This window comes from Castor canadensis, chromosome 3 (genome assembly GCF_047511655.1).
Source record: "Castor canadensis chromosome 3, mCasCan1.hap1v2, whole genome shotgun sequence".
In the NCBI taxonomy this organism is placed as follows: Eukaryota; Metazoa; Chordata; class Mammalia; order Rodentia; family Castoridae; genus Castor; species Castor canadensis.
In genome coordinates this window covers 132,688,468-132,715,272 of record NC_133388.1, presented here as the reverse complement: position 1 = coordinate 132,715,272, position 26,805 = coordinate 132,688,468, and the positions used below count along the sequence as shown (strand labels likewise).

The window sequence follows — 26,805 nt, the reverse complement described above, 5'->3', positions numbered from 1 at the left end:
CTAAGAGGATAACTAGTCTTTTTTTTTTTTTTGGTTAGCAGGATCAATGCACTCCCAGTATTTAAGGATACAGTCAAGTGGTGAATATGTTGGCTTCTTCTATGCAGGCTGGCAGAGAGAGAGAGAAGGAAAGAGAGAGTGAGGTCTTTGCCCTTTGGGAGAGAGTGATAGCTTCCACAATCCGTAAGGAGTCCCCCTTATATCAAGGAAGCCTCCAATACAGGTCCATTTGACCTGGTTCAGTCAGATATCTCTGGAGTGAGCAAGCAGTAGGGTACCCTGACTTCAAGTCATCCTTTTTCCTAAGGGTCTATCTCTCCACCCCTGCATGAGGGTTCCTAAATGGGATGCTGATCGTGCATGTTGACCCAACTATTAAAACATACACTGGACAAAGAGGCTGATATAAAAAAAAAACATGTAAAATGAAAAGATAATAATATGAAGGAAGACAATTTCTTGAGTATTAAAAAGACGTATCTTAATCAAATCCAGATCACACCAAGGTAAGCTTGGCTGATACAAACTGACTGTGGTCAGTTTTCTCTTTGACCTATGTCCTTTGCTTGTAAACTTGAGAAGAATGAGGGAACAAGTATATTCTTTTAAAAAAAGATAATCAAATGATTAATTACATAAATAAAAATAAGGGAGTAAGCATAAAGTTAGGAAACCCAATGACTGAGAGCCATGGCTTGGATGTTGTTAAGAAATTACATCCTAGACTGCTGATGTTAATAGAATAGCTTGGGAGACACAGCAGGGTTGTTGTTGACCCTCCAGCTCAAGAATAACAGGCTCAATCATTCAAAATTAATGAAGTGCATAATTTAGTATTGTAGGATTAATTATCTTTTTATAGACCCCAATAAAAACTTAATATTTTATCATCCCATCTGGAGGGTAAACTTTTGTTTGGTTTTGGTAAAATTTTGCATCGGCCTATAGCACCAAAAGTCCCTGACAGTCATTTTGATAAAACAGAAACCCCCCCTTTTTTTTTTTTTAATCTGTTTAAGGAACTTCCCTTAATACTGAACTTTATTTATTTATTTTTTAGACTTTTGTTATTTCCTTTATTTATTTTTTTTATTTATTTTATTATTCATATGTGCATACAAGGCTTGGGTCATTTCTCCCCCCCGCCCCCACCCCTTCCCTTACCACCCACTCTGCCCCCTCCCTCTCCCCCCTTACCCCCTCAATACCCAGCAGAAACTATTTTGCCCTTATTTCTAATTTTGTTGTAGCAAGAGTATAAGCCATAATAGGAAGAAATGAGGGTCTATACTGGTTGAGATAAGGATAGCTATACAGGGAGTTGACTCACATTAATTTCCTGTGCGTGTGTGTTAACTTCTAGGTTAATTCTTTTTGATCTCACCTTTTCTCTAGTTCCTGGTCCCGTTTTCCTATTGGCCTCAGTTGCTTTTAAGGTATCTGCTTTAGTCAGAAACCCCTTTTTAAATACACATTAGTATCTTAAATTTTGACCTTAGAAAACTCTCTAGGCAAACTTTAAATCATAGCCCAACAAATCACACACATATAAACTTATAAACTTTAAAACCTTAATTTGTATCTTGAAACAACCTTTGTAGAAGCCTGAGTTTAGATAACACTGTTTTTAATAAAACTCTTACCAAACTTATACCTTAAAAAACTTAGGAAGAAAATTAAATTAAACTATCTTTTTATAATAATAATCTACAAGAACACATGGGTCAATAAATCTAATTATAAAAGAGTTAAATGTAAATTAAGCTCATAATAGAATGAAACAGATTGCTGTCTGTAAATTTTCTTTTAGTACTAAGGTAGAGGATAGTTAGGCCTGGTTGGATTTGAACTTTAGATAACTTTTTAAATAACAGTTTTATGAATTATCTTTTTAAAGTAGCTTAAGAACCATCTTAAAGACATCTACACACACACACACACACACACACACACACACACAGAGACATTTTGATGTAGGCATGCCAAGGAATATCAAATATAAGTGTGCATATAAGGTCAAAAATGTTGTGGCCACAGTACATAGGTAGGAGACAGATTAAGACACAGAAAGGATGCAGTGACACACAAAACAAACACATTAGTTCGGAGCATACCTTTAAATCATTTTTGTCATTATTTTTAGTAGATTAGTCAGCTAGATTTCTAAGTAGTTTATGAAAGATCTTTAACACAAATACTTTATTCTTTGTCCAGTCTGTAACAGATTAATGTAGTAAAGCAACATGTGTAAAAACTAAATTAATTTATAGAATTTTAACTGCAAGCTATAATTTTTCTAGAGGATTGCAAGATGGCATCATCCTTGAGTTTCTTATCCCTAGGGAGTGGCACAATCGTACTGAACATGTGGTAGCTTTATCATGGTTGCAGCATTTTCTGTGACCACATGGTTTTTCCAAAGGGGCTTTCAAATGGAATACAAAGACATGTAACATACAGGCTCAAAATAGCAATTCGTTATGGGAATAAGACATCTCCCCTGAGATACAGGTGACCATATGAGCTTAGTCATCCTAATGAAAAGACCAAATAATCGAAGCAAACTAAGGTGGGATTTAAAAAGTTTTCTTAGTTTCTTAGTCACATCAAATGATGTGACATCACTTGATAGTTTTGGAAAATTAGTCATAGGCTGCAGAACTTTTCCCTCTGAATATAGTACCCTGTCATTTAGTTTTAAAGGCTTATCTAAATTTAGTATTTCTAAGGCTAGGGCAAATGCCAGTAAACCTTTAAGCTTTGAGGAGCTTTTTGTTGTCCAGTTTACTCCAGGTGTTGATAATCAGATCCTGGGTTGTCTCACAAAGGGGCTTTGTTATTACCTAGAAAACAAGGAATCTAAGTCCTATAGAACCCAGCCATAGAATCTGACATACTACATTCAGCTATGAGAACAAAGTTTTATTGACTTCCAGCAATAGAGTTAATGTTGCTCCTCACAAAAAAATAATAATTAGGTTATTGAAGTATTATAATGGAATAGATTTAATTGCTAAGAATAAAGCCTCTAACTAAATTGCCTATTCACAATACCCACACATCAGAGCCCATTTTTAACCTCTTGGCAGTAAGCCTTGTTTTTTTTTTTCTGTAGGTAATGGGGCATCTTTTAAAAACTTACTGTTTATGTTGTACTTTGCAAAATATCAATAGAGACAAGTTAAAGTTTTGTAAGGAAAATACAAAACAAAACCAATGATAGCAAATACTTAAATAGACAACTGTTTGAGAAATAGATACTTTTTAGAAATGTTTTCTGGAAGCTTCATTGTAAATGTCTTAGAGAAGGATCCAAACTGTAGATGACAAAAAGTTAGAATTTAGAATGTTTTTAAATGCTTAGCAATTTGACAAAATAATTTTTATTGTATATCACATCTTAGGATAGTAATTATGGACAGCATTAATTAGTATCATTAAGTTCTCTTTATCTCAAATATGTATTTAAAACTCATATTCTAGTGTAAAAAAATGACATAGAATAAATTCCCCATTTTAATTTTGCCTTCAGAGTAAATGCATTTTGAATAAGTTATTTTTTTATTACAGATATACTTTATAGGTGACCAGTGTCCAATACTTACTTACAGAATTTAATACATTTAACATTTAAAGACAGCAATAATTAACATCACTGTTACACAGATGTCATATACATGTTAATTTAGATTTTACCTTTGAATGAAATTTAGAATCTTTGGCTAAGATAAGCAGACAAGACCTTGCTAGCCCTGGGACAAGGGAATGCAACCTCCTGGTGTGTTTCCACAAACCTATAAGCCATGGGGACAAGGAGAGCACAAGTGTTAGTTGGGACAGAGTGCCCAAGGCAAACAGAGGCATAGTGGGTAGGCAGCAAGGGAGTGGGTCAGAGAAGGAAAAGGGAGAAGGCTGCATATGGGTTGGGATGCCTGCAGGGGTTATGGAGCTCGGTCTTGGGGCATGTAATCACCTCCCTCTCCCCCGCAGCCCCCAAGCTGGCTTGACAGGGCTTCTGGCCTGCACTGAGAGGCGGGGCTGAAGGATGGGCTGGCTTCCCCTGTGATCTCTCAAGCCTTGGGAGGCGCTCTTCGTTTGTCCTGTTCCCTCCTCCCACAGCCCTGGGTGGTTGCGCTGAGGCCATTGTTTATTTTTTTCTTTGCACATAGCTGGTCTAACCGCTTGGCAGCTGTAAGCACCTCCCATTCACCCTCTAGAACTGCATCAGCAGGTTAGAGAGGAGGGGCGTGGGGAGGCGGTGCCGGGACCGGTCTGAATATTGGGGCAGTGAGCAGGCCTGATTGTCCCAGGGCCATGTGGCTGTTTGGTCTGGGGAAGTTAGAGACCCTGGCACGAGCTTTCCGTAAAACTATTCCGGGAGAGCACACCTATCATGTAAAAAAGAGGCAGGGGAGGGAGATAAAAATTAAGGGAGGAAGAAAGAAGGGAAAGGGCACCTCATTTTAAGTTGGTCTGAACCTTGCTGAGGGAAGGGCAACGCAAACCATGTGCCTTGAGGTGATCATGGAAGTTCATGAGTCCTGCTGGCAGACAATGCTGCATCCTGGCAGAGGGGAGTGACCCCACCATGCCACTCATGAAGCTAGGAACAAGTCCCATGCACTGATGAGTGCACCAGTATGGGGGTCCTACACTGTCCAAGTCTTGAGTGGTGTTCGATTCTGAAATATCAGGTGGAGGGGTGCAGGGTCAGAAAACAAGAAGTGAGTTAGAATAAGAGAAATTAGTAGAAATGGCATTTTGATCTCTCACCCTTAACTCCTGGCTAGCTTTGCCAAACGTTAATGGCAAAAGGGATTTCCAGAAGATCTTGGTTCTTGTGCTCTGGTGTGGAAGAATCCAAGCAGAACATGTGGGAGTAAAGGGAGTTTATTAAATGTTAGGGAAAGGGAAATACAAGGAGGAGCATGGTGGGGGTGCAGGTGAAGTCTGCTGACAGAGAAAAAGAGACCTTCTCTTGTCAGGTATTTTTAAAACTTACCCTAATCTATGGGAAGGGAGGAACCAGGTGATTTCCATTCAATAATCAATGAGTGGGGAGGGGCATGGGGTTTCTGGTCAGGTGAGGATGATGTGGGCCATCCCTGGGCAACCTACATATGAGTCCTGAACTTTTCCTACTTCTAGCCTGCCTCATATGTGGCCTTTGGCTTTCTAAACCTGGCTAACTTTACTTAAGATGGTGTTCTCCAGTTCCATCCATTTACCTGCAAATGTTAAAATTTCATTCTTTTTTATGACATCAATTTTCAAAATGATATAAATTTTATGTTTGAAAGATAGTGTATTGAAAATGGTATTAATGTTTGTAAGACTGGCCTGTGTGTAGAACATGAGCTTATTTATGGAGAACCTAAAGTTTGGAAGAATAATGAGATTACTATAATGAAGTAACAGTTTGACTAAAACACCCACAGTTTGCTTATGAAGTACACAAGCAGTTCTAATACCTTCCACTATGTCTAGTTCAGTTCTTTGATTTTTTTTAGTCAAAATAATGCATGTATATTTTGGTTTCAGTCCACAGATTAGGCTCTTATTGGCCACTAATGTCAGAGATTTTTTTATTTGTTTATTTATTTCTCCTTCCTTCTTTCTTTAGTGTTAATCTAGATGCAAAGACTTAAAAAATTCAGGAAGTCATAGAGAATTACCACTGGCTATTTACTTTTCTTCAGGCCTACACTAGTCTCTTATGCAGTATCACTGACTTGATTTCTCTGGACATACTAATCATGTATGTAATGCAGAGGATGAACCCATCTTCAGGAAACATGGCTTAGAAAGAAATACCAAGGAACAGATGGAATGTGTATGTGTTGGGGTGGGGGTGGTACAGCCCACTGGGAGGCCCAGATGGAGCAGAGATGTTCCTGTGCTGAGAAACTCAAACCATGATCCCAGCAAGAGACAATCAATAAGGTCCACAAGAAAGGAGACAGCCAAACAAAAGTGACCTAATTTTAGCTATAAAACTTACTCTAAACCCTGTCTCGGCACCCTATGCCCCTTTGCATACTGGTCTGCCATCCTCTCCCCTTTGATGGAATCCTAATAAATTTTTGCTTTTTTCTACTCTCTGTCTTGGTAAATTTTTTTAACAACCCATGGCTCCCAAATCTAAGACATGTACTAGTCTACTGTTCATTAATAAAATGAAATACTTGAAGCAGGATCACTTTATAAAGAAAAATGACTTCTTTAGATTATAGGTTTGGAGATTAGAAGTCTAAACAATATACCGCTGGCTCTGGCAAAAAAAGGAAAATTCTTCTATGTCAATTACCTTTTCGGTGACATCAGCATTTAAACCATATGGTTTCCTGTCCTCCAGCCTTGATTCTATGTATATTAAGTCCAACTTTGGATTTAATATGTATATAGTTATAGGACTTAATAGGCATATTATTTATTTATCTAGATACATTAAATCCAATATTGGTTATTAAATCTGGATATATTAGATCCAATTTCCTTTGGAAATCATTTTCTCTCTTAGTAATTGTGATTTTGTTAGTAAAAAAACAAGTTTCTTTTGACTCATTAAAAGCTGAACAAATATTTCTTTATTCTAGGCTGAATTTTAATTAGCCATGACAAAGTGAGCATTGTCAATCTGATGGGTAAGAGAGCCTTGGAAAAAAATAAGCAATAAAAATATATTAGCTTAACAGTCATAAATATTATCCTTACTTCAGCTATTGATTGTAGTGATGCAGACATGAGGTGATGGAAGTCTGATCTCTGGGAACTAATAATGAAACCAAAGAGATTGAGTCAAATTTGATAGATATTGTTGTGGTACGTATTGTATTAATGGGTGGTGAAAATAAGAAGAAACACTATCAGAAAACTGTATATAGAGGTGAACTTTCAATTGGATAAAGAAAACCCAAAAAATTATATTATAGCTAATATCATACTTCATGGTGAGAAATTAGGTACTTTCTCCTGAGGATCCCCCTACCAAGAATATCTTCTTACACCACTCCTATTCAATAATAATTCACTGTAGCAGGACTGCAATATACAAAGTTATATAAAATTCAGTTGCTTTTCTATACCCTCTGCTGTGGTTTGCATATTAAGTGTCACCCCAAAAGGCTCATGTATTGAAGGTTTGGTCCCTGATGCAAGCCTTGTTCAGAGGTGTGTTTTAGGAACTTATTGGATAATGGGGGCTCTATGATCATCAGTGGACTAGTCCATTGATGGATTCAGAATTTGAATAGAGTATTGGGAGGTGGTGGTACTGTGGAAGGTGGGGCCTAGTTTGAGAAAGTGGGTCACTGGGAACATACTCCAGAAGCATATACTTTGGCCATTTCCTCTTACCTTCTGCTTCCTAGCACAACTTTGTTCTGTTGTGCCCTTTTGTCATGATGTTTTATGTCATGATGTTTTACATCATCGCAACTCAGAAACAATGGAGCTAGCTGACTAGGGACTGAAACCTCTGAAACTGTGAGCTAAATTTTATTTTACCACCCATTAAATTGTTTTCTCAGGTATTGTCACAGGAAAGAAAAGTCTGACTAACACAGACTGGCAATAAATAGTTGAAAATTGAAATTAAGAACACAAATTCAGTTATATGAACAAAAAATGTGCCTAATTAAACATTGTATTTGTTGCCATGATGAAGTATCTGAAAAAATCAACTTAAAGAAGAGATATTTATTTTGGCTCATAGTTTGTCAATAGTCATTTGGTGCCATCACTGTGTGTCTACAGTGAGGCATGGCTAAAGGGCATGGAGGAGCATGGCAGCCAGGAAGCAAAAAGCAAGAGGGAAGCGGGGAAGGAAGGAGGGAGAAATGGGTCAGAATCTCTATATAACTTTCAAAGGGGTGCCCTCCAGTGACCTCCTTTCTCCTCTTAGGTTGTACCTCCTAAAGTTCCTACTACCTTCCAGTAACATTACTGACTAGAGACCAAGCCTTTGGGAACATTCCAAATCTAAACTATTAAAAATATGCACAAGATGGGGAAACCATAAAACTAGGAAAAGAAATCAAAGGAATTCTAAATACATGAATAGGCATTCCATGATCATGGATTGGAAGACAAGATGGTTAGCTCTTACCAATTTGATCTACAGATTCAATCCAATCCCAATCACAACCTCAGCAAATAATCTTATGGATATTAGTAAACTAGTCCTGAGTTTATATGGAAAAGCAAAAGACTCAGAATAGCTAACACAGTACTGAAGAACAAAGTTAGAGGACCAACATTTTATCACTTGTTATTGTAAACCTACAGTAACCAAGACAGTGGTATTGATAAAAGAAAAGATGTAGGGATCAGTGAAACAGAATAGAGAGCCTAGAAATAGACCCATACGAATATAGTCAATTGATCTGAATTGCAGCAAAGGCAATTAAATGGACAAGGATAGCTTTCAACACATGGTTTGGAATAATTAGATGTCAGTATGTAAGACAGAAAAAGAATCTAAACACAGACCTTATTTTCACAAAATTGAACATGTGCATGCTTATAGAAGTTTTATTCATAATCACCAAACCTGGAAACAACCAGCATGTCCTTTAATAAGTGAATTATAAACTGTGTTAATTCAGTAGAATACTGTTCAGCAATAAATAGAAATGAATTATAAGTCATGAAAAGACATTGGGGAGGATTAAATGTGTTCATTGCTAAGCATGTGAAGCAAGTATGGAAGGGCTACATATCATACAATTCTAGTTATATAACATTTTGAAAAATGCAAGACTATAGATATTTGCGAGATGGGTAAAAAGGATAAATAAGTGAATCAAAGTTTAGTGCAGTAAAATTATGCTGTATGCTACTATAATGGTGAATACAAACAAGGTATACATTTGTCAGAACACATAGAACTTTATAGCCCAAATAGTGAGTCTAAATGGGTACAGATAAAAAATCATTTAGGAGGTTAGGGAATCTCAAGAAGGAATACATATGGTCACAAAAAACATTTATACGAATGTATGAAAGAAACTATAAAAGGGGTAGTGAGAAAGGGTAATGATCTGAGTAGTTTTGGAAATGAATACAGCTGGTAAAATTAAAGATAAGACGGAATTGCACATGAGTACTATACTATAGTTGAGAAAGTTGATTCCTATGGGAGTATGTGTTAACAATTCTGAAAGTACTATGTATTTATACTGTCATTACACATGTAAATGGATGGCAGATATTTCTCACTGTTAGAATGTGATCTTACAGATAAGCAATGAAAAGAAGTCACGTTTCATGTATTAATCTATTAGAATTTGAGACATCAGTATAAGCTTATGTTTAGCTTAATATATATCTGAATGGTGGTGTATATAGTCTATATATGTACATAGTATGGGTCATTATAAATGCATATTTTTAACCCACTTAATAAGAAGGCTTAGTAATAAGAAGTACATCTAGGACTCAGTGTTTTGGTTTCTAAAATTATTAAAAAGAATCAGGGCTTTGTGAACAAACAGTTGATTCTGGGACACAAAATATACAAGATGACTCTGGAGTGTCTTGTGCTGCGAGAAAGAAAGGAAGGAAATCAAAACAAAACACTTACTGATGAAGTTGTGTCAAAGGTACATAGAAGCCAACTGAAAGAGTTCCCAGTGGCCCAAGGTGGAACAATTTGTGCAACGAAATAAAGATGCACTAAATTATAGCCCGCAGTCTTATAGCCCGCAGACATATTTATGAGTCAATACATTATAAAAAAACTATTCAATGAATAAATAAATAAATGTGGCAGAAGAGACAAACCTGTGTAGATTTGTGTAAGATACTCTGCCTTGAAGGAAATGGAGCATACCCTCTACTCCTCAGGTGTGGGCTGAGCATAGTGACTTCTTTATAATGGAGAAATATGAGAAGCACTACCTGTACTACCTCAGCCTGATGATCAAGGCAAACATCAACAGTCATAAATAGTGTTGACAATAGGTATGCTCAGTATAATGTGATGAAAACAGAACTTTATATCTGTGGTCTGTTTTTCCAATATCCATAATCCAAGTCTAATCATGAGGAAAAAAACACACAAAATCCAATTAATGAAAGCCTCCTACAAAATACTTGACCAGTACTCCTGAAAAGTGTGAGGGTCATCAGGAACAAGGAGAGTCCGAGAAACTGTCACAGGAAGAGGAATCTAGGGAGACGTGATTACTAAGTATAATGTAGCGCCCAGGATAGGATCCTGGACAGGGAAAAAAGGGCACTAGGTAAAATTTAAGAAAATATGGATAGCGTATCAGTTACCAACATTGGCTCACTAATTATAACAAACACAGCATACTAATATAAGATGTTAACAATCACAGAAAGTGGGTGTAGGGATATGTGAACTCTGTACTAGCTTCTTAAGTTCTTTGAAAATCTAAAGCTGTTTTGAAAAAAGTCAAGTCTATTGTGAAAGAAAAAAGAAAGGAGAGCTCCAAGGCTACATGCTTAGAACTGGGGGGAAACGAGGATCTGTTAATAGTTATTAGAAAACTACAAAGGAGTGCATAGCTGAGTAAATGATGAAATTATTCTTTCTGAAAGGCATCAGAAGAGCATTCAAGAAATGTTCCTGGATACAATTTGAAATCTGTCCATAAAATCTTTCAGTGGCTGTCATGGTCTAAGATAAGGCCCAAAGTCTTGTGTTGCACACAAACTGAACCCCTGTTTTGCGCTCCCCTTCCTCTCTGTTGTTCAGCTGTATCAAGAAACCCGTTTATCTACACACTATGCTGCCTGTTGCTTCTCTGCTTTTGTTTATGGTATTCCTCTGCCTGAAATTCCTCCCCCCACCTACCCCAGCATACCTTCTTCTACTTAGCTTGGTATTATTTAACACTTACTCCTTCTCCAGGAGCCTTTCCTGATTCTCCCCAAATTGGTACCTTTTTTCTGTATTCCCCAAACCCTGGCAGTCCATTTCTATTCCTTTGCTATCTGCATATATCATTGTTTTCTCTGCTTGCCCATGAATGAATCAAGGCCAGAGTCTTATTGTATCCATAACAAGAACAGAAGGTAGAAGTTGCTTGATTCATATTTATAAAATGACCAAGGGTGAGGAAAAAAAAAGAGAGAAAAGAGATAGTATAGTCATATGGCACATCATTTTCTTTTTGTCAGTGATGCACCGTATATATGATGGTGGTATCTTAAGATTACAATGGAGCTGAAAAATTCTTCTCGCCTAGTGACATCATAGCTGTTATGTTGTAGTATAGTGCTTAATTCACATATTCGTGGTGATACTGGTGTAAACAAATCTGTGCTGCCAGTTGCATCAAAGTATAGTGCATATAATTATGCAGTTTATAGTGCTTGATAATGATAATAAATAACTTACTATATTTTTAATCATGATTTTAGTCTGCACTCCTACTTATGTAAAAAGTTTACTATAAAACAGTATGATGTGTCATATCATCTTGTATTTGCTGCATCTTTCTCTCTCTCTCTCTCTCAGTACTGGTCTTTGCACTTAGGTCCTTGTGCTTGCCAGGTAGGTGCTCTACCACTTCAGCCATGTCCCTAGCCCTTACTGTATCTCTTGATTGTAGCATTTTCTCCTGGGTTTGATTTAATCTCATGTTGATTTGATCATCATGACCCTAGGGGAGCAATAGGCTGTACTACATCTCTATATCACACACACACACACACACACACACACACACACACACACACTATAGTGTGTGATAAGCTATACTATTTATATAAATGTATTCTATGATATTCACATATTGACAAAATGGTCCAATGATGCACTTTTCAGGATATCTCCCCATTGTTAAGCAGTGCATGACTATTTTCTAAAACATTTCACATTTTAATATTCTGTGTTCACTTATAGAGGAGCAATTCTGAAATGAAATATAGCATATACTAAACTCTCTTTAGTTGAAGCTCCTCTGAGATTTAGAGTCCTTTGCTCAAAGGTATATGCCCTTGCCTCAGCACAGCATGTGGTCTGCTCCTGAACCTTATGGAACAAGATGCAGTTTATTCAAAAAGGTTCTAGATTTATCAAGATGATTTGAAAAAGAGGCAAAATTATATTCTTGTGAAGTAAGTGATTTTAAATTCTGTCCTTTAGTATTTTCTCACATTTATGAAATTGTGTCATATTCATTTAGGGTACTGGAGATATTGACTGTCATTTTAAAATTAAGAAGAACTTGGAGAATGCATCCATAAGCCTGGAATCTACCAAGAGCCCGGGGTTGTTTGTTGGACTTCAACCAGATGGACAGGCAAAGCCAGTTATTTATACAAAGGATGAGAATGTTTTCTTCTATCCACAAGTCATCCAATGTATGTTTACTGTGAAATGCTTAAAAATTGGTTTGCTTAATGATGGTTCATATACAATAATATATCCTGTAATTACTAAGAAAATCTCTTGTTAGGCTTTTTGTTTGTAATAATTCTGTAGTGGAAGAAAGACATAATGGGGACCACTTGCCACAAGATTTCAGATAATTAATATTAGGCCTAGTGTTTTTGCTTTGTTGAACTCCTTCATAACTTTTAAAAGTGTGTGCATGCATTCACATCTGTGTATATGTTTGAATCTTTTGTTATTTAAGAATAGTTCCATATACACTGAGAGGGGATGAATAGGTTAGAAATTACTAACTTCATTGTTATTAATTTTTAATGCTCTTAGTTAAAACAAGATTTTTCTTAAAGATCAAAATAAATGGGATTTGCACTAAAAATAGAATTTAGGGAAAAAATGTCCAAGGATAGGGCAGAAATGTGAATATTTCAAAATTGTTTTCTCTCATATGTAAGTTCAGCTTCTCTAGCAAATTGAAGTAAAGATCTGAGGATTTTATTTAAATAGTTTAAGCTTAAAATATATTTGTTCTAACACAAAACTAATGTGATAACATTGTTGTGTTTTAAAATTACCTCAAAGTTTGGCTTGCTATCTAATTTTTGCCAGGTGCTTTCCTCTGAATTTTGGCTGAATCAAAACATAGACTTTCTTAGTCAGTTTGACTCTAATTTAAACTCTCTTTTCTTATTAGGGTCTACCTATACTCTGTGTGTGTGTGTGTGTGTGTGTGTGGCCTTACAGGTGATAGTTTAAAACAAGAACATAGTCTTGATTTAGCATGACCTAGGCAGGTTTTTGTGCTTATCTGCCTCAATTATCTTTTGGCCTTTAGTTACCATATTGAAAATTTTGCAAACTGCTAGGCTAGCATACCTTAATTTGCTGCCATCCATACCACCAGTCTCCCGACTTTTTGTTTCCCACAAGCTGGCACAGAGTGGCACTCCCACTCAACAAAATGGGTATGCCATCTGCCTCTGGAGCTTGGAAGGGAAGCAGATGACTTGAACATGCACAGAAGGATGAAGGGTGGAGTAGAAGAAGAGCAGTGAGAATTAGCTAGCAGGGGACAGCAAGCTTGCTGGAAAAACACAGGAAGAAAAGAGAAATAATAAGGGCGGGTACAGAGAAGAAAAGATAAGAATAACTAGAAAAAGTGATGAGAGGAAGAAAAAATTTGCAGCAAGACTAAATCACTCTAGGACCAATAGAAACAAATCATTCTTTACAAGCTCTACCAATTTAGTTCTATTACTAGAGCATGGATGGTTTGTGTTTTCTTCTGTTTATTAAACTACCTACTTTACCAAGGGCAAGAATACAGAGGATATTGTTTTAGAAATTTCACTGGAGTACTTTGGATCCTAAGAATTCTGAGGAAGGGTATGGAAACATCAACATTTCTTCAAAATACAGTTTCTGGTAACATTTTCCCCCTTCCATGAGAAGGAAATCCCAATGTAAAAAAATCCATGTGTGCACTCAAACCCTTTGCCTTCCACAGAAAATGTGTGTTTTTACCCCTGCAGGGCCATCATGAAAAGTATGCCTGTAGAATAAGCTGCAATAACTCTTCTGAGATTTATTTTGATTCTAATCATTAGACTCTGAGCACTTCAGGAAAAAAAGGTACAAAGAGTAGTTCTTGTACAAAGGCTCATGTTTGCTGTTTCGCAGCACACCACTGGAAGTCCTATTTTGTTAGATATTTATCTTAATTTTACCTTTACTTTGGAAGGAAGTGCTAGTTTTTATTGCGGATCAGGAAAACAAAAGAATATGTGTTCTCTAATTTTTTTGGTCACTCCCTCATTTTCTTGATCTGGCATTAATCCTTGTTCTTCTGACCCTTGACTACTGAATGGCAGCATTTGCCTCCAGTGGTATCCCCAGGGTAAGCATAGTGCTTGGCTCAGAGTATATATGTAGGGTGCATTTGTAGAATGAATGAATGATTTAGCATAAAATGGGTAAAATTTATGTTTGATATTTTGTGGGACTTGGGGTTGAACTCAGGACTTTGTGCTTGCAAAGCAGGTGTTCTACTGCTTGAGCCATACCTCCAGTTCATTTTGCTCTGATTATTTTGGTGATGGCTGACTTCAAACCATGATCTTTCCAGTCTCAGCCTCCCAAGTAGCTAGGATTGCAGGTATGAGCCATCAGTTCCAGCTAGTTTTTATTTTTATATACCCAGAATACATAACTTAACATCTGAAATTCTGTTTTGTTATATGTAAATGGGAATAGTAACATTGCATTACAATAAGAACTTTTTGCCTCAATCTATACACATTTGAAATTGTGAGTAAGCACATTTTGAGTAAGTAAATCATATGTAAATATGCCTGAGTATGCATTAGAGGTGGAAGGAAGCACATGACCTTCAGATTTTTCAAAAGGATCAGTGACTCAAAAAGTGTTAAAATTTCTTAGAGGTGTGGGTAGGGATGTGGCTGGGAGGTAGAAGATTTGCCTACCATGTGCAAGGCACTGGGTTTGGTTCCTAGCACCACAAAACAAAAAACTCAAAAGAGTTTTGTGAGGTGATAGAATGTTTATTCAGGCTTTTATAGTAATTCCTCAAAATAATTTTATGCTTTTCTAACTGGATTATCTATATATGATAGATTGAATCTACTCTATACCAAAAGGAAAAAAAATTCCATTGAAATTCTTGTGAGTTTTTAATCATTTGTATTTCAACACAGAGATAGAATAGCCCAAAACCCATAGCTGATTTTTACAGCATAAACTTTTCTTCATAGTTTACTGGAAAGTAGAGTTGAAGTGGTGAGGTACGCTGAGCAACAAGGGAACTCATATAGGGGAAGAAATAGTGGTAGGAAGAGAACAGTAAGAGACTCCAGTGGAGACCTTCCTGTGGAGGAGGTCCCCGTTATCCTCAAGAGCACACTGTGAATGAATGGCCCTGGACTCTGTGGAAGTATCTGTGTCTAATGTATGTGTCTACACAGTTGCCTGGTCTGGCATGGCTCATGGTCACATGGTGGGTACTTCTTTGTTCTGCCTAAAATGAGGATAGTCTAATGGAGGTTCTCCTCACCAGACAGCAAAAGGCTTGAAAGCATAGCTTGGTCAAGGTTCAAGAGTTGAGGGATAAGGTAATGTTTCAGCACATACGTCCTGAAGGCCAGGCTGTCCTTATCCAGGCCCTGGTTTGACCTCTTGCTGGTTATATGTTGCCACATCTGAACCACATGCCTCTCTTCTGTAAAATGAGGACTTTAACTCAGTGTGAGAATTACCTGAGTTCACACACACAAAATGCGTAGAAGAGTACCTGGTGCTCAGCAAGTACTATGCAACTATTTGCTGGTATGATTATCAAAAAAAGGAAAAGCATCTTATGGTGTATCTTTTATAACTTGAACAGAACTGATAGATTCCTAGAAGGCAAGAAATACCATCCCATCACCTCTTTTAATCTTTGAATAAATCATGTAATTTCTCTGTGACTTGGTTTCTTCAGGTACAATTTTGTTAAGATTTAGTTTAATTATTGTTATAGAGAATTTATAATAAAAATTACTTATCCCATTACCATGGAGCTGTGCTAGTAGCTTGTGCATCAAAACCTCTTATTCTCTTTCATTTGTATTCACAGTACTATGAATCTTATATGAAGGAGAAAGCATGAAAAGACCTGACCTCCTGAATCCACATGACAGTTATGATGAGCCCATGGAGGAGATTTTCATTGATTATCTGGATATGTAGATCATTTGGAAATTTCATTTGTCCCCATTGCTCCAGATAATAAGCTGATAGTTATTATTCCATCTGATAAGACCTCACTTCTTGATAGTGTTAAGAAAACTTTGGATCTTGGAACTTTTCATTAACTTCCATGTACTGTTACTTTCATAGAACACTGAGGTTCAAGTGACCATATTCATGTTTTTGAAAGTAACTTTTTTACTAAAATTTGCCTTCTTTTGTTCTAATCCCCACCCAATTTTAGGGTATGAGTCATCTTTGGTATACAAATCATGAGATACTAGCTATTAGTAACCTGAAAATATGCAGGACTAAAGAGACTGGTTAGATGTTACATTTTTATTATAAGAGTTTCTTTTTTTTTGAATATTTAAAAAGTTTTTACTATTTATTTATTTATTTATTTTTATTATTCATATGTGCATACAAGGCTTGGGTCATTTCTCCCCCCTGCCCCCACCCCCTTCCTTACCACCCACTCCGCCCCCTCCCTCTCCCCCCTACCCCCTCAATACCCAGCAGAAACTATTTTAATCTTATGGAAGTGTGTGTCAAAATATGTTTGGAAAGTTCAGTTTTGCTTAATTCTTACAAAATATAAATATAAGAGCATTCAAAAATTTAAAGAAAGTAGATGAAATCCTGTCATATATCCCATTTATCAGGCCCTGATTGTTTATACTACAATCTTGTTTAGAAAAATATGACAAAAATGTGTTATTGCTATTATAACTTTTCATTAGTTTTGCTTTTGAAATAGCTAGTTTTCAATAAAACAACAGATTTTTACTAGTTGACTTTGTAGAGTTACAGCCTTTCTAATCTGGTGGGTCTTGACACAAATGTTGGATATAATGAGACTCCATCTGAATTGAATTGAATAATTATTCATCTAAATCCAGCTGTATGTATATAGATACAGGTAGTATTTCTAGCTAGACAATTCCAGTTCTTTTGCCTTCATTGTGAGTGCTATTTTATAATGCTGTTCATAGATTTTCACATTACTTTTTAAATTATGAAAGTTATACAAGGGGCATACTGGTAGAAGCTGCTTCAGAGTACTTTCAAAAGGCCACTTTGGTTCTTGGAGTTGGGACCTTCTGTGACTCCATTGACTCGATGACAAAGTGAGCAGCCCTCATACACGGGGGATAGAAACATCCTGAATGGTACATTTCTAGAAAACATCTTCCATATCCTGAGTTTCTTACTATTATGTTGTACAAAGAAAGGTCAGCATACTTTCTGGGAGGCTAGGGTAGAATTTTGAGAGGCCAGTGTAAGGAGGATAGAGAACTGTGAGATACTCATTCTTGTTCCACCATTCTACCTCAGTTGACCCTGTTGTGTAAACCTTTCTTTTTTTCTAATCTCTATTCTAGAACTCATTTATGTATATCAGATGTTATTGTTTAGGTGTCTCCCTTCTGACTGTAACCTACCAATGTCAAAGACCATGTCTTAAGCATTGCTTTATTCCTAAGGCTATCGCAGTAATTTGAAGATTAGCTTATATTCCCTTGTAATCTTGGATTTCTACATTATTTGTGCATAGACAAATGGACCCTTAGTTATATTTAGGATATTCTTCTCTCCTAGTATTCATTTACTCCCAGTGAACATATGTCTAGTTACTTTTGATCTTCCCTTTAATATTTTAAAATTCTTTTGTTATTGTCAGTCTTCAGTTTCTGAGCATTGTATTATAAATAAATCATATGGAAAGACCAATTTGTAGAGTTTTGTATTTGAAAGTTTATTATTTTCTGAAACTGGGTTGTATAATACTTGCAGGATATATTATAATGTGATCACAGACAGTTCTTTGGACACCAGTGCTGTATTGTCTGTTCCTCACTTATGTGATTGATTGTGGCTCACTCCATACATATGGGGCCATCATGCCTTTTTACTTCATGAGTCATCTAAATTTTTTAGTACAATTGTGGTATTAAGAAGTAGCTGCTATTATTCATATTACACAGAATCAGACTTCTGTGTAATATTTTGTTGCTGATGAGGTCTCTAAAACTTAACATTCATAGTGTGAGTTTCTATCACTTAAAAAGTAAGTGCCCATCTATGCCTGATCCTAAAGAATGAAGATAAAACTATTGAAATTTTGAAATTCTAAATATAAATACCACTTTGCACATATACTAAGACTACAGTCATTATTCAACTAATTTACAGATATCTATTTTTGAACAAGTCTCCAAAAGAACTTGCTTCTCTATAAAAGACAGAAAATAACTAATGTTTTTCTTCACTTATAGGTATGTGTATATTTCTTTGATTCTCATATTCTAGTAAGATCATATGAAGTTTTACTTGAATGATACTTTAGTCAGTTTCTTCTTTGGAGAAAGGCAAAGTACCAGATTATCAAAGGAATTTCCATTAAGAATCTATAAGAAAAATAAGTCACATAGTCATTTGATTCATATTTTGATGTCAAACTGTTGCTTGGACTTAAAAAGTGGTAAATAGATTTTATAGAAATATCATCCATGCATAGTCTATTGGTAAGAATAAAAGGTCATTTTCTAGTAACAGTAAAAAGATTTGACTAGGCATTGCAATGGAAACAATGGAGAAACTTAAACTTCCACAGCTGAACATATGATGAGTACTCTGAGAAGAAACAAGTGATTTTGAAAGGATGGCATCTTTTAAAATCTTAATTTCAGTTGGCAGAGAAAACCCAATGGGAATGTCTGCAACACCCAGCCAAGGAGAAGAAAAGATTCAGGAGTCAGAGACCCAGAAGGAAACACTATCAAAATCTGAGGCCAGGGGTTCCTTACCTTCTTCAGCTGCAAGTAAGCAACAGCATTTTGCCTGTTCTTCTGGCTATTTGCCTGCATTGCTTCTTTGATGTAGCTACTTCAGGAGGAGGACATTATTTTTATAATATGTATTATGTTATACCATTTGAACTACTTTGAGTTGTTATTTTATATTATATTTAGTTTTATATTGCAAAAAAAGTATTTTAAAATGTGTTTGTCTTAAATTCAATGTTCACTCCAGAACAATGACTTCAAAAGAAGATGGTACTAAATTATGACATCATATTACATTATCCTCCTGTAAAATGCCTCATGAATATTTTGTGAATAAACACCAGTTTTCACCAACATGTAAGCAAGAGCAAAAGTAATCTTTGTTTCTCTAACATAGAAATTGAGGCATGAATAAAGTGCTCTATGTCCTAAAGGTTTGGATTTCTAGTGTCGATCTTAGTCTGTTTCACCTCTGTTGTTTGCTCTGTTAAATGTGTTACATTCCTCTGATTGGGAAGTATAATGTATGATGCCTAACAAATTCTACTCATCTTTAGGTAAAAGGAAACAGTGAACTACTGTCTCTGAACCATTTTTTTTAAAACCCATCTTGGGAAACAGATAAAATAGAATGTTGCCTTTAACAAAGTGGTTTTTGAAAATGAGTTGCTGAGTGTGCCATCTTCCATGTTAGATAATGTCATTGATAAGCCTCTGGTTTTATCACATCAACTGTAGGAAAATGAGCATTTTCACTTTTGCTGCATTAAACTAGTCCCACTTCTACGTTTCCTTGTTACACCATGAATGCATGGAACAGTGTAAAAAATCACACTTCATGAGAAACATAGGCTTATAATTTCTCACTGAAGAATTCAATTTTGTGTTAGGAAGCAAAGGCACCTAAATTAGATAGAGATGGCCTCCTCAAGTAAAATTGAACTTGGTTGAAAATAGCATGGTAGCCGAAACTGTTAGGAATAGATATTTTTTAAATGAATGGCAGAATGTTTAAGAGAAAACTTTCTATATGTCATATGAAAATTTGTTTGTGCTTGCAAAACATTAAAAATGTTACCATTATTAAAAATTTTCAGGAATGAAAAGTATAAATTCTTGATTGAAGCAGACCAAGTGTATGAGTCAGCTTTGCATTACTAAAATGTCTTAGGTAACTAATACATAAATAGAAAAAGTGTGTTTAGCTCACAGTTTTGGAAGTTCAAAGTCCAAACAGTGGCACAAAGCAGGCTCCTTGGCAGCATCACTTCATGGGGCAAATGGCAAAAGTGAGGATGCATGTTGGGGGAGAACAAGTGATTGTATGTCAAACTGGAGGGGAGGGAGGCAGGGAGAGAGGGAAGAAGAGAGGGAGGGAGAGACGGAGGGAGGGAGTGAGAGAGGGAGAGAGGGGGAGAGAGAGAGAGAGAGAGAGAGAGAGAGAGCAAGTGCAAACCCAAGGACCTCCTACAAGGTCCCACTTCCCAAAGGTTCCAATCACTTAACAATAGCACTACCCTGAGCATATGACCTTTGGCAGACATTATCCTCACTGAAACCATAGCATTAAGCAATGTTCAAAAATGATAAAAATTAGGTCTCATGATAAATACAGACCTTTGCAAATCATTCCTTCATCTAATCAATCATCACATACACATTGTGTACCTAACTACATGTCAGGTATAAAGAAATATAGTAATGGACAAAACAGATTTGGTCTTAGCCTTCTTGCAGTTTACAACTGAGTGTGTCAGATTAACATTAAGCCACACAAAAATATAAAGCTAAAAGCTGATAGTGGAGATGAATTAAAAATCTAGGTCCTCTCAGACACAAAATAAAAATTGAGCCACTAATTCTGTGTAAAGAGTTACAAGGTCTTTGTTGTAGTTAATGACAAAATAGTAGCAATGGAAATCGAGAAAAGGGAGTGTCAGCTTAATTTATCCATGAGCTCCTTAAACCCATGATTTACCGTAGGCTTTGAGCTTGAACATGAAATTGTGATTATCCAGATGATTTAGTTCCTCTAACACAGATGCCATCTATAAAATGCTCATACTTTAAAAAAATTTTGGCTTGATTGCAGTAGGGGTGATTTTATAGGCAGCCATGTCTTTAAGTGGAAAAACCTGCCTTCATATGAATATTCCTAGGAGGCTGTCATTCACTACTGAGTAATTAGGTCATAGCTCCCTTTAGTTGTCTTTTTCCCACCTCTATAAAACAGATTCAGTAGTTATAAGTTGTTTTTCGCAAGAAATACCTTCCCCTTGGTTTTGCAGTTTATCTGTCATGCTACATAGATTTGGGTAAAATTAGTCATTCATATGAAAATATGTTAGTTAAAAATGTTTTAGAAAACTTCTAAAACATCTAAAAGCCAGTATCAGTTACTGAAGATGATGTCAGTGCACTTTTGGGATACAGCAAGATGTGTATAGCTTTAGAAATTAGGAATTATAGACAAAATAAACCTGTCTTTTGTTAAAAATGCTTATTTATTAAAAGATGGAAATTTCCTCATCTATATCAAAAGGGGAATTAGGATTTAGAATTTGTAACACTACATATATATTAAATAGCATTTTTGTAACAGTAGATCGAGGTGTATTCTATTGCATTTGTATGATTTTTCTTTAGTTCCAAGTTGAATTATAACTTTGTTAGGATAGGGAATGTAAGGAAGGGAGATTATAATTTTAAAAGAATACTTTACTATAGAAAACTTCAAACTTACATAAAAGTAGAGACTGGAATAACAAGCCCACAAAATGTACCCATTACTCAGCTTCAACAGTTATTAGCATGTACTTAATCTTTTTTAATATGGAATTTCACACTATCCCATACCACCCCACTGGATTATTTTAAAGCAAATTCAAGGCATCATATAATTTCATTTATGAATACTTTTGAAATTCATTTCTTAAAAATTATTTAAGTGAGAACATAAATTATTTTTGCATAATTTTAAGTTTAGAAATATTGTATCTAAATTCATTCAAACCAAATATAGAAAGGGAACACATGATTTGATGCTCTAAAACTGAATCCATCTAAGAGATCTTCACTATAACATACTCCAAGTTTTATAAATAAGAAAATTGAGGCCAAGGAAAGTGAATGTGATGGGAGTTTCATTTCAAGTCACTGTGGTCTATGCCTTGCACTTGAGCAGGGCAATGCAGCAGTCACACACTGTGCTTTGTCTGTGGTAGCTACTCAACACCTACCTAGCACCTAGGGCTGCTAGGCAAGGCCTAGTCTGGACCAAAGTCACAGCCTTTGCAGATTCTTTCTTTAAACCCAGCTAGATGTTAACACTTTAAAGCACAAAGAAACATGGACCAAATAATATGGAGTCTGTTATCCAGTTGAAGTCTTCCTTAAAATCAGTGTTAAGTAAATTAAGTTCATTCTGAAAAAAGTAGAGAACACATAAAACACAAAGAAAAAATAATGAAATAATATTATCTTCCCATTCCCAAGAAAAACTTTAAAATTTATTTATATTTGTGTGTATGTATATAAATAAATACATACATATATACATATGTAGATACATTCCTGTATAGGTCATGTTGGGCATACAATTTTATAAATCTGTACATCAGTTAATGGAAGGTAGTAAACATTACAAGCATTTTAATATTAAATATTCTTTTGTAAAATAATTTGATTGCTACAATCATATAGATAGGCCACAACATGGCTTCCACCTCCTTTATTATAACTTACAGTGAACATTCATCTATATTTTATGTATTTTTTAGAATAACTTCTAGAATGGAGATAAAAGTTTACTAGATTATACTCATTGTTCTTCCTGTTACAATCTAAGTGTCCTTAGTAATATAAATAAAATCCACTCATCATTCAGAATCAATGTGGGTTTATTTGTTAAGTTCATGCTATTGCAGTAAATTACAATTTGAAGGTAGTGTAAGTTTTCATTTGTCCTAATAAGACTTTGGGAGGGATCTTTATATGACAAAAACAACAGAGAAGTTTGACTACAGAATTGAGTACACATTGAGTACAGAAATAACCTACTCTAAACAGTCCTAATCATTTGAAAGATCCTTTCTGTGTTGAGCAGAAAAACCTATTCGTAAATTGTTTTGGTTCACAAAAAAAACTAATATCAGCTTGTACAAGACAACTTTTTTTCCTTCATACATATGTTTATTTACATATACATGTATATATGCTAAAAGTAGATTCTTAGTCTTTCTTTTTAGTATGTTTTTTTCTGTTTAATACTTTCTCTGAATGTATAGTCTTTAGACTTTTATGAATACCATATTTTAGCATATCATTTCAGTGTAAAATCTAAAAACTGGCTAGTTTTTATTTTAATGATATCAATCCAACATTCTAGCACAGTGAGATACCTTTGATCATTTTGTCTTGCTTTCCATTTGTTAGCTATCCCTACCAGCTTTGTGCATCCTGTGCTTGATATTAGTGCCTGGTATACCTTAAATGGAGAATCAGTAAATTCATGATGATTCAGAACAATTCATGCCAATTTTGTAGAAATAGGTGTTTTTCCATTGTAAGATGGAAAATGCTTTAATTTCTTATATTTCCCGTTCCAGATGATTTTACCATGGCATTTTTCTGATAGTGAACTATCAAATGGTAAAGTATATTTGTTTCCAATTGTTCCTTTACATTTTAGTGTAAATCAGCTTTCTCAAATACTATCTTGGAAGAGCAAACAAAGATTTGTACAGCTTATCTTTTTATGGTCACATTCTGATGGTGATTTATACCTTAAGCTGATGTCAACTTTGATCTACCTTGTAAACTACTATAGTTGGCTGATTTGTTACTTATTTCTGTGAATTACTTTTATTTTCTATGAGAGACCAGCAGCACAAAGGCATCTTAGCATTTTTGTTTTGTTTTGTTTGTTCTGAGTCAGCCTAATTACAACATAATTAAAATGTTCTGTCACCCCACAGGGGAACTTTCTGAGTCATGCAAATACATTATGAGTACCATAGATTTTATTCAGGAAGACCCGGAAAGAGTTAATTGCCTAATACTTTTAAATATTTCGCTAATTTAGAGTACTGTAGACTTCTGGTCAACAAAGGCAAATGCTTTTATGGTTCTCAGATGGAGAAATTTATAGTCTGAGACTAATGGGCTTTAGTTCATTTCCAAAAGATTATGGTATTAGATTGTATTCATATTTATTTGATAACAGCACAAGTTTAATATATCATTCTATATTATAGATTATACCATATTAAGTCATCAATTTTTGTAATGTGAGTGCATCCTTGCTGTGTTATATTTGTTCAAATGATGTAAGAAAATATTAGTGCATGAAGAAGGAGACTTAGAGACTGTCATCTCATTTGCAGGTTATGTCAAACAAACAAGTCAAATAACACACAAGAGCACACATACTCATGTACTTGCACTTACTTGTGTGTGGACACCCACAAATGAAAACCAAATAACCAAGGTCTCTTTATCCCACTCTAGGGTTTGTTTGTGGTTTTGCTCACTGTTTGGTATGCACTGCTCACTGGTCTTCCTGCCTCAGTCTCTCCCTGCTCCAGCTCACCCTGTTGCAAACTAATCTTTCTAATACTCAAGTCATAACATCACTGTACTTTAAAATTATTCCCTCTTGCCTGCACAAGGATGTGCCAGTTCTCTTCCAACTTGTCATGCCTTTCATGATCTGACATTCTTTTCTCTCTTCTTTACTAATAATAGCTTGTGTTACGTTCAGCAGTACCTGTAGTTCTTCCAGCATGCCCATTGCTTTAAGCCATGGACATGCTGGGTATGCTGTTCCCTCTGTCTAGAATGCCCTTCCTGTCATTTTGCAAACTTCAGATACATCCAGCACTGAGGCATCCCCCACAATGAAGACTTTTCTGCACATAATTATCACTCATTGCTCTCTACTACATCTGAGTTTGCAGTACTTCTGTTTTTATGAATGTATTTTCATGTTTGAAATAGAAATATTTACATATGCCTATCTTCTCCACTAGATAATGTGTATCTCCAGGGTGAGACTCTCATTATTTATCTATCTTTCAGATTTTAATCTGTACCATTATTATAAGGTAGCAATAAACCGAACATAGTACCCAAAAAATAATAGGAATTAAAGTATACTTGAATCATTAAAAGTAATAATTTTGTATGACTAAAATATCCATAAGATATTGAATAAATGACTAGCTTCCTAAGAGTACCCTACTGGTCTAGGACCTCTCTTTACCCTCTTGACTTATGGATGTGCTATAGAGTTGTTGATGGTCCTGAGAAATTCTAAGTGTGTTTGACTAGAAATGATGGGCAGAGCAGTCAGATGTTCACATGGAATATTTGAGTTTTGAAAATTAGGTCATGCCATAAAATTTTGTTGGACCAATTTTTGTGATCATTTCCAGGTCAGATACCTTTGGTATTACATCCAGAATGTCCTAGGATTCAGTTACTCTGTCTGGGTTTGAAGCTTAGTTCTTTGTCTGCATGTGTAACTCTGGGCAAAGCATTAACCTCTGAGTTCTGGTTTGTCCATCTGATTAATAGGGGTCAGTATCTTGTAGGACTAGTGTGAGTATTGAGTAAGAGTGACATGATTATTAATGTTAAGGACACTGTTACCGTGTCCTGGTGAACTGTGTTTACAAAATTCACACAGAACACCTAATAAGCTTGAGTGCAGGGGCTTTGGAGTTCTACATTCTGTGGTTTTCTTGTATGACTTGGGCATTGTATTTAATCTCTCTGCTTCTTTTCTGCATATTAAAGTGGACCTTATAATTTTACTCACTTCATAGTGAGGACTGAATGAGAAATGCATATAACATACTCAGCACAGAACCCAGCTTATATTTGGGGCTTAATAAATGGTAACAATTACTATAATTGAAGAGAAAGTGCTTGCTGTTGTAATCACAGACATTACCTGAGACAAGAAAAAAAAAACTTCTATAGCACTTGTTTCCATTTTTAATTCCTTGCGTAGTTTTTACTTTAAAACAGTTTGCTTTACCTGAGCAGGAAATTCCTGGCTATTTGCTAGTTTGTTGTCATCACTGTTGATGCCACATAGAAGACACTATGTGCTGCCCACAGCTACCTGTAGTCTCAGGCTACAGAACCAAAGGAAGGAGAAGAGTTCTGGCTATGGTTAAATAATTTATAGCCATTTGACTTGAAGAAATTTACTTCTTTATCTTGAGCATGTGATACTTCTGTGTGAAAATATCATTAAGAATGAAAGTGCAGTCGGGGCAATTCCAGACTACCAGTGCACAATGGCTTGAGAGTTGCTCTCAGCACTGGTCTACTTTGTATCTCCACACATGAGGCACCAGACTCAAGAGAGTGTAAAGCGCAAAGAAGAGACCCATTCTGGTTTGGAACTTCCTAGCATCCCTTAGAAATAGGCTGGCCATTTGGGCACTGCTGGCCACTGGGGCTGCCTTATGAAACATGGCAGCTGCTCTGAACATTTTAGGACCTATTTGTATATGTGAAATTTTTCTCTTTAGTTCCAAATTCTTTTAATTGCCTTCTCTAGTCAGGTATTTTTTCAGAAATATTTCAGAAAACTTTTCTCTATTCTCAATTTGCTATTTAAGCTCATTTAAAAATGTTTTAATTCCACTTTTTGTTACTTTATATTGTAGCAGTTATATATAAAATTCCTAAGGCAGGCAGGCAGGCAATTTTATGAAAAATCTGTGGGCACAGAGCTGCAAACTCTAGCATGCCCTCCTGTAGCATTGAGGACAAGTGAAAGATCACCATGTACTTCAGATGTTTATTGTTCTAGCTCAGTTTTCCACAGGTGAGCCTTGCTGTAAGGAGACAAGCACACATCAGATCCCTGGAGACTGCACAGTTCAGTGCTCT

The 26,805-nt window shown here is 35.8% G+C and overlaps 1 protein-coding gene across 2 annotated transcripts in view; it reads left to right on the top strand.

Moving 5' to 3' along the window:
* The window catches only part of Rp1 (RP1 axonemal microtubule associated), a 354,819-nt gene that overhangs the window by 173,509 nt on the left and 154,505 nt on the right, over window positions 1-26,805 (top strand). For both annotated transcript variants that reach the window (XM_074066939.1, XM_074066940.1), the window contains exons 15-16: window positions 12,159-12,336; window positions 18,802-18,933. In XM_074066939.1, coding sequence (XP_073923040.1) covers window positions 12,159-12,336; window positions 18,802-18,933 — 310 coding nt within the window. The remainder of the gene's footprint in view (window positions 1-12,158; window positions 12,337-18,801; window positions 18,934-26,805) is intronic.